Consider the following 10000-nt stretch of genomic DNA (forward strand, 5'->3'; position numbering starts at 1 on the left):
TTTAACCCATCACCTTTCTCGTTCTCCTTAAATGAAGATTCAAACTTAATCTATTAGCTAAAGATCGGATAATGCTCAACTGAAAATCGACGAAAATTGACACCTAGATTGATTGTGACATAAATTCTTTTGATATTTTTAGCCTTGTCAAAGACCAATTCGCAGGTGCCACGTATAATACTCATTATCCATTTCTTACGTATAGTGATCCGATAGCGATCATGCAACAAAATTTGAAGTCACATTGACATCGTCAATCCATTACGCCCGTGTTGCTCGGGATATCACAAAAATGAGATCCAAGTCACCCGGAAAATGAAATCCATGCCATAGTATCTGAGAGGATTGCTTTTTAACAGGCCAATGGGGAAGGAAGATCACGGGAATTTGGTCACGGTATGAGACAAACGTACATTTTTGTAGTCACAGGTCAAACTTTGAACACAGAACGTGGGTGGCATACCTGATCATCCTTCCATTGCGGGCATTTGATAAATTTTCCTGTGTGACGAAATTTTTGCCTTAGATGGGGGCGTGGATTAGAGTTTGAATGCAGTACAGGCTATAAAGACTGAAGGGAGGTCTATAAATATAGGTGACTGAAATAGAGTTTGAATGCGATGTAAATTGAGAATATTATGTACGCTTGAAAGTTGCTCCAAGTGTGATTTTTTCGACTTAAAATACGGCTGACTTATTTAGAGATGGCTTTTAAGAGAATCCATGTAAGTACCTTCGTCTTCGATAATTTTTCCCAATTCTTGCGAATATGCAGGGTCGTGAGATCGAAACCTGCTGAGTATTGCTTGTAATGGCTTTACCCTTTGATAGAAACTATGGTTCAGTTGTTTCAGGTACTACTTTTGTTGGGGTGTTTGATATTGCTCGGGGTAAAAGTGGAATGTCGGATCGGGAGCTGGTCCTACAGTGATGCGACGCGTCCGCTCCGAGCGGAGAGCATATCGATTAAGCAGTTTGGAGCTGTGGGGGATGGGATCACTGTAAATACCGAAGCTTTTCGCAAAGCTATTGATACTCTCAGCGGATTCTCGACACAAGGAGGAGGCGAGCTTTACATTCCACCTGGGAGATGGTTGACCGGGAGTTTCAATCTCACAAATCACTTCACTCTTTATCTTGATAAAGAAGCTGTCATTCTGGGCTCTCAGGTATGTCGACCTGTTAATTGTCTGCTGAACTTATGTTGATTGCAGAGGTCGGAATATCTCTGAATCTGATTATGGGCTCTCAAGTATGTTGACCTGTATGTTTAGTTGTTAATTGTTTACTAAACTTAGGTTGATTTATTTCACAATTTGATTATCAAAACATCAAACAATTTTCTTTTTTTTTCTTCATAATAATTTATTTATTTTTCTTCATTATCATATTCAAACACTTAAGTTTATCTTCATTGTTGATTCCCAAATATTCGATAATCAGACAGACATGAAAACCAAATAATTGACTACATTATATCCATCTTATTACAAAATATTCAGTAAATCAGTAATCAAAATAAAAATACCGCATTCAAATTGAATAATCCTCAAATTTAAAAGTATTCCTCATATTAACACACATTTAAAAAAATCAAACAATTTACCTCTTTCCTAATCATCTATTCAAATGGAATATCCTCAAATTTCAATATATTCTTAATACTGGCATTATTTTATTCAAAATTTTGACTTTTTAAAATTTAAAAACAATTTGTACCAAAACGAGTTATATATATATATATATATATATATATATATATATATACCTCTAGAAACATGCCATTGCTCATAGCTTTTAAATTTTTTTTCCAAAATTTATTCAATTACATCACATTTTCATCATTAAAATTATAATTTTAAATTTATATTCTAAAAACAAAAATATTTATTCACAACATATAAACTTAAATTTAACAAAAACATGTATAATTCCATAATAATTTTAGATTGATATTGAAAGACCTTTATTTGGAATCAATTTGCAAATTAAAAAACCCATGTTCTTTTTTTATTATTTAAAATTATAATTTTTTTTTAAAACTTAAATATATATTTATTAAATCTTATTTTTTAATAATTTTATTATTACTTAATTATTTATAAAATAACTATAAAATTACCTAAATTATATATACTTGCTTAGATTTGATAAAGGGGGATTTATTTATGCCAATAATGCGGATATAATATATTTAATGTTATAATTATTTACTTATTTATAAATTAAATAAATAATTTAATCGTAAGGAATTTATATATCATAATATATTTGATTTTTTTTGAAATATATATATCAAAATATATTTGAATTTTTTTTTTTTAAATATTGTATCAAATTTTAAAGATGCGAAAACATTGAGTAAATATGATTTGATTGGAGTTATGTCACTTTACATCATTTGTTTAAAATAATTTTGTTTTGAATTGGTTTTTCTTTCTTATATTATATATATAATTAATTATTTTTTATTAAATATAAAAAATATATATTTTTTTTCCAAATCATAAAGATTAAAAAAAAATTAAATATCAATTCAACTTAATAAAAATTAATTTTTTATACATATACATAAATATCAATTTTAAATCTTTAAATACTAAAAATTATGATTAAAAAATTCAGATTAAAGTACAAGCAAGTCACTCACAATTACAGGCTTTTGAAGAACTTTCTACTCAATTCATGCTTTCTTTAACTGGTCATCAGTGACCACTCTGATTTTTTATAAACATGCATTAAAGGTTACACAGTGAAAACATTACCTCATCAATTTGTTTATATGATATAAAAAATAATTATTTTATATTAAATGTTATATAAAATTATATATATATAAAATATACAGTTCCTGGTTACATATTGTTATTTACCTCAACTTAACTTAGTCATATATATTTACAGATGGTTTAATTGATTATTATTTTAGATTTTTTATTATTATACAATTTTATTATAAACATTTTGGTTTTTTTGCTACCATAATTAAATATACAATTTTTATAAAGAAAAGTAAACCAACTACACCTTATCTGATATCCTAACTTAAAAAATATAACAATCTTTCTGTGCTAAGAAGAGTCTGTTCCAACAATTTTATTCTAGAAACATGAAATATATATGCTATGCTTTATTTTTATTTTCAAAGGAAGAAATCATGTTTGGATTAGCTCTCAGGTATATCCAGTCTATGTTAAAATTGGACCACAAAATTGGAACACAAAACCTATAAAGACCAAATCCCTGTGCATAAATATTTAACCACATCCTCCAAACAATTTTTTTATCTTGTCCTATAACGAGTTACATAATATTAATTTTCGAGTTAGTGTATATGGGATTCCTGACAACTTTGATAATGTATTGTACAGGATTTTAATGAGTGGCCATTGATCCCACCTTTGCCTTCCTATGGAAGAGGCAGAGATGCACCAGGACCAAGATATAGCAGTCTGATAAATGGATATAACCTTACAGATGTTGTGATCACAGGTGTCAATTTTGTTTCCTGACAAGCTTCTTACTTTATTTATTGAGATCATTTTCATATTCTAATTCATCTTAAATGGATTTGCAGGTGACAATGGTACTATAGATGGGCAAGGAGCAATTTGGTGGCAAAAATTTCACCAAAATGAATTGGAAAACACACGAGGTTACCTGGTAGAATTAATTTACTCTAAGGACATAACAATCTCAAATCTGACTTTCATAAACTCACCTGCATGGAACTTACATCCAGTGTACAGCAGGTATGTCAACATATCAATCACAGTATACAACCAGAAATGCTTTATTCTGATGAATTATGCAGAAGGTTTGACCATTGCACTTGCATTTGGTGTTTGAAATGTTCAGTAATGTGCTTATAAAGGAGGTGACTATCCTTGCACCACTTGATTCACCCAATACTGATGGAATTGATCCAGGTTAGTGTTCATATTTTTAATTATTATATCACCTGTTGCTTTATAGATTTTTATGGGGTTTTAAAAAAAATTGCACTGAGACTTTGATGATGGTTGTGAGCTGATATTGCTGAAAGTTTCTCTCTCTTACTGCCTAGCCTACGCTCTGTTTTATGATTTTTTTTTTTCTCACTAAAGATAGATTAAAAGTTGTTTATTGCATCTAGAGGTTTATTTTACAATCTAGTAGAAAGGAATGTCTATTTCACATATATAATAAAATAGCTAAAAAAAATTAAGATTGGCACAAAATAAAAATGAAAATAACTATATAGATAAAGAAAAATTACAATACAATTCAACAAAAAAAAATCTTTTAATATTTCTTTTAATTAGATATTTGTAAAATAAATATCTACAAGGAAAAAAAGTATCCTATAAATATATTCAAATCTTTAAACATATAAACATTTCCATATTTCCATGTCAAAGTTCTAATATTTGAAAATATTAATTTGATATAGTTTTATTATAAATTTTGTTATCCTGCCATGTAAAAAACATCATTAAATCTAATATTAATATTAATGTTAAATATAATATTATTATATTTAATAACTTTGGATTAATAATTTGAAGAAAAATTTACATGTATAAGGAGTTATATAGATCTAGGCTGGTGGTGGTAGAGGAAGTATTCATAGAATTTAATTTGTCATTATATGCACATTTTAATGAGTTTGCAAAGGGCATTGGATTTTGGTGTTTTTGTGTAATGAGTACTAGTAGAATTTAAAAAGTGCTATTTTAATTAATAAAAAAATAACACGGTGCATTGAGATTTGGAATTTATTAACTAATCTTCATTTTTTATTAAAAAAAAACTAATTTAATTATTTTAAAAAAACTAATATCATTTTATAATCATTAATAATAATTTATTAACATAACAATCTTATTTCTCTCTAAAATTTGATGATACTAATATAATCCTATTTTATGTACAATTAGACATGCTATTATATGCATGCAACCTAAATATATGGATATGCATATGCATGCATTTAACAATTAACCTTACCTTGAGCTAATGTTGTGAACCTGCTTTGATACTACCATATAGCACGCCACCCCACATTTACCCACATGTACAACCTCACCAGGGTAGACATGAGCTAGGAATTACTATGCATGACCCAACCTCCAAGATGCACTTATGGAAATGGCTACCATATAGCACGCCACCCCACATTTACCCACATGTACAACCTCACCAGGGTAGACATGAGCTAGGAATTACTATGCATGACCTCCAAGATGCACTTATGGAAATGGGGTCCATTGTCCTGATCTTACTAAATCACTTAAAGACACATGATCACCCAATTGTCATACAATTTTTGCTAGTGAAATTTTCCCTGAGTTGGAACCATTTTCACCTTAAATTTACTTCCTAACGACACACATGTAAACTTGTGAGTGCAGTTAGAGGCTTCCAACTGCACACACAATTCATCCTCCATGTAGCTAGAATAGAGTTTTCCCAATTAAGAGAGTACAGCTAGAAGGCCTGTTCCATATTTTTAGGGCTTGCCTATAGGTCAATTGCCCAGATCTGCTCAGAACTTTCCAGATGCCTCTCAACCATTTGTAGGAGTCTTCAATCTTCATTCTTTCCTCTATTCCTGTCTAAGATTTTCCAATACATGATAATCATTTATACAAACACTTTGTAAACATAGTACCTGTAGGTCATGAATGAATATTTATTCACTTATTCATTAGTTTCATGATAGGTTCATCAAGAAGGCTCACTACCCTCTCATACTATTTGTAATAAACACATATTAGATCATGCATTCATATAGACTATTCAATAACTTGTCAAACCATGAGAAATATCATCAATAAGAGCACATCATATAATAGGAAATATACCATGCATGTAACCAACATTTAACCATAATCAAACCATGGAAAACCAACCATAAAATCACGTATTAAGCCAAAACTTGTGCTCATTAATCATAATAAAGAATAAAACATAATAACATATGCATAATACGAACCAAGTTAGGGACTTCCTTGTACCAGCTGACCATATATTGCAACTAAAACGATTCTTTCTTCCAGCCTAAACATCCCTGTGCCATATTTTGAGCATGAATGTGGGATCCCATGGGATAAACCAATACACAACCAAACAAGGGTTCCATAGGTTAAACCCCCTCTACCTTCAAGTCATAGTGATCTCATCTAAACCAGTCCAAAGATCACCAAAACCAATTCAAGCTTGGATGCCTCAGGATTTCTTCACCATACCCAGAGGAATTTTCTTATCTCCGCCCACCTTTCAAGAGATTCTTGGAGAAAACCATCCAGCCTCATTGCTCCGAACTATTAATAACTTTGGTGGCCTCTTCGTTCATTGATCATGGATATAGAACATGAATCTGTATTCAAATCTTCCAACGTAAATGTCATCTCAATAAATTATCTCACAATGAAAAACAGAAAAATTACAGAAACAAACTACTCCTCTCCTCACATGTAAAGTTCTTAAGCATCACAGTCTCAGATCCCATGTCTTCTACTCCGATACCGTGAGAAATTTAGTAGTGTCCTTGGACATATAATTTTATTGATTAGAAATTATAACTTACGCAAGGGGTGAGAGACATAGCATATTTAAACCCTTTCTAGCCTTATCTCAATATGTCACGTGTCCTTGATCAACAACTCAAAAATAATCACTATGAAAAGATTGTGACAAGTCCAATATATCACCTAGGAAATACAACAATTTTAAAATTCACTTTAGTATACTGTATTTTAGAACTAATATATTTTAGAATAAATTTATTTATCTAGAAAAATTATTTAACTAATTATTATTATTTCTTGTCTTTAAAAATGAGTGAAGTGTTAATCCAAAATCTCAAACAACTTTTCATGATACAATTTTCACCATAAATCACTTCTACACTATAACAATTAAACATATTCATCTTGAAATATTTTAATTTTGATTCATAATAATAATATATATTATATTTTCCTGAACCAAGATCAAAATACACGTGTTTAAGTACAAGTATTTATAATGTAATATATGACCAACTTCCTAAAAGTAATATCAAAGTAAACTTCAAATAGGCTTTTATACTGAAAATTGTTGGTCAAGTGAAGTTCTGATGCCTCGGTTATATTTAACTGAAATTTTGACTTGTTAGCTTGATTAAAGTAATTTGCTTGCTATAACTTCTTGACTTGTTTGGAGGGTGATTTGTTCGCCATAATTTAATCTTATAATTTATTGGCAAGGGACGGACTCCTTTTAAGACTTTTTATGACATCTCTAGCATTGAGAAATGCCATACATGCTGCTTAGATAATTGATATGTTTTCCCTTTCCTATGCAGATTCCTGTTCACATGTGACTATCGAGGACTGCTATGTCGTCTCAGGTGACGATATAGTTGCCATAAAGAGTGGGTGGGATGAATATGGAATTTCTTTTGGCATGCCCAGTCAACATATTGTCATCCGTCGTCTTGTTGGCATCTCACCCACAAGTGCAATAATTGCACTAGGCAGTGAAATGTCAGGGGGCATTCAAGATGTTCGAGCAGAAGATATCCTTGCCATCAATTCAGAAACAGGAATAAGAATAAAGACATCCCCAGGAAGAGGTGGGTTTGTGAAGGATATATTTGTCAATCGAATGACTATGGTGAATATGAAGTGGGCATTTACCATGACAGGTTCCTATGGTTCGCACCCTGATAACAATTATGATCCAAATGCTATTCCTGTTGTAGAAAGGATTAGCTACAGCAATATAGTAGCAACAAATGTAAGTGTGGCCGGGGATTTGGAGGGCATTGATAAAGCTCCATTCAAAAACATTTGTCTCTCAAATGTTACCATTACTATGGCTCAGTCCAAGAAACTTCCATGGAACTGCACTTCTATTCAGGGCTGGTCAAATGCTGTAGTTCCACAGCCATGTAGCATACTCGAGGAAAGACCAGCAAAGGGGAATGCACTCTGTCCCAGTCCTTCGCTCTTATCATAGTTTTCATTAGTAGATTTCATATATTCACTAGGTGAAGTGTATCAGTCTGGATTAATCTCTCTTTCCTCAGCTCTCTTACATATGGTCTCAATTGAACGTTTTCTTTACCCAAATAAAGTGGGTTTGAAGAGTTTATCGTTGCCAACGATCTTGAAACCAATTGAGCTTACTGTTTCCAGGGATAATTATTTGGATAGAATGCTTATTATTTTTTCCTGAAACTTTACATATTTTTACTGTTTAAATTTTTTTAAGAGCCACAGCATATCTACTGCCTATGACTTTTGAATTCCAAAGTTGGCTAATAAGGTATCCACAATCTAAATTCACTTGTATTTACTTGTATGAGGAATTACAAATACAATGCACTTATTGAATTGGAGATGAAAACTGAATTACTAAATAGTTTGAGTTAACAACATTTCAATACTGAGACAATCTTATATTACAAGTGGAGAGAGTGCTGAAATATGGTCATTTGTGACAATCTTATATTACAAGTGGAGAGAGTGCTGAAATATGGTCATTTGTCTGGAATTCACTCTATGTACCACTGTACCCAGTTAGTTTTATTGTTCTGTTTATATGGTTTTACTTATAACACTTCAAAAGATGATGAGAATGGAAACAGTAAAGGAGTAGAAAAACATCTTCCTCTGCGATAACAACAGCTGGAATGATAAACACTCCTCGCATATTCACACCTTGAAAACCTTATGTCGAAATGAAGCTGGTCCTCACTTGCATTAGAGCAAATCCATTTGAACCTTACTGGGCCTTGAAAGAGAGATCAAATTTCTTCGACCACCTCGTAAAACAAATAGTAATAAAATTTAATTATTCTTTGATTTTTTTTACAAAACAAAATGGAACATATTGAAAGGTAAGATAACCCCATATAGTTGACTTAGTAATTAAAATTTTAAGTTTATATGGTATTAAATTTCATCAAATTTCTACAAAACATGGATCCTTTAAAAAAAAATATTGAAGAAGGAAGATAACCCGATACCCCGTATAATATATAATAAAATTTTAAGTTTTTATGGTACAAATTCCTCATCAAAATTTTATGTTTAAAATATCAAATAATTCATATTTATAAGAAACAATTATAGTTTCTAAATTTTTGATATCTTTTAATATTTAACATATATTAAAATATTTCATATTTATAAGAAAGATTAAGTTTCTAAGCGTTTGATATCTTTTAATATATAGCATATATTTTTTAATAGACAATATATTAAAGGGAAAGATAATAAGATAAGTTTTTTTTGTAAGTCAGTAAAGTTTTAATATATTACTAAATAAACATATAATATAAAAATAGTAGCTGGTTTACCATACGAGTTGTAGAAGAAGATTGTCTTTATCACACATTCAATCAGGCATGCCATTAGATTTTTCTGTCTTTAGTTTCCCTTATACAGTTCAAAAAAGCTCCCCTTCCCACTACTACTATATGTAGGTTTGCCTATTTGAATAGCTATATAGCTTTGATCTTCATACCTAAACTTGACAAAATAACTACAATACTACCTATATAAACATAACATGAAACTAAACAAAAGATTGGTCGATGCCATGATCAACTAACACAATATTATTTGCCTGAAGTTGTTGCCGTCATTGGCCCCATTGTTGGGTCCTCCACAAGGGTTGTCGCTAGAGCCTCTAGGGTCGCCGGTGGACCGCTGCCTGCAATGCAAGCCTCTCGAACTTGATACTTCCTCAAGCGGGCTAGATCTCCTATCTCTACACCCATCGGTATATCCACATTATCGATATAATTTAGATAGATTGAGAACATCTTGTTAAGATCCCTAATTCTGCCAACTTGCAATTTCTCTATGTTAACCAAACCCTTGAGATCCTCTTCAATTCCTTTTAGGCATTGATCTATAGATTTTAACTGGATTTCTGTCTCGAGTTGCCTCTTGTTCCTCTACTCTGCTACCTTTGCTTGCAGCTTTTCCACTAGAGTCTTGACATGCCAAGCAGTCTCCAGGGT

General features: G+C 31.2%; 1 protein-coding gene across 2 annotated transcripts; it reads left to right on the forward strand.

Annotated features, from left to right (window-relative positions):
• The first annotated feature begins 410 nt into the window (after window positions 1-410).
• Window positions 411-8160, forward strand: LOC149150070 (putative polygalacturonase). 2 transcript variants are annotated; one of them, XM_089438362.1, is made up of 6 exons: window positions 411-725; window positions 846-1169; window positions 3372-3492; window positions 3578-3752; window positions 3859-3929; window positions 7331-8160. In XM_089438362.1, exons 1-6 carry the CDS (start codon window positions 705-707, stop codon window positions 7984-7986), a joined length of 1368 nt encoding a protein of 455 aa, XP_089294488.1. In that variant the 5' UTR covers window positions 411-704; the 3' UTR covers window positions 7987-8160. The 2 variants fall into 2 exon arrangements, with proteins under 2 accessions (XP_089294488.1, XP_089294489.1); XM_089438363.1 differs by having other exon boundaries at window positions 855-1169.
• Window positions 8161-10000: the final 1840 nt, after the last annotated feature.

This window comes from Pinus tabuliformis, chromosome 9, assembly GCF_031772625.1.
Source record: "Pinus tabuliformis cultivar Carrire ecotype Pingquan chromosome 9, CPIR1, whole genome shotgun sequence".
Taxonomy (NCBI): domain Eukaryota; kingdom Viridiplantae; phylum Streptophyta; class Pinopsida; order Pinales; family Pinaceae; genus Pinus; species Pinus tabuliformis.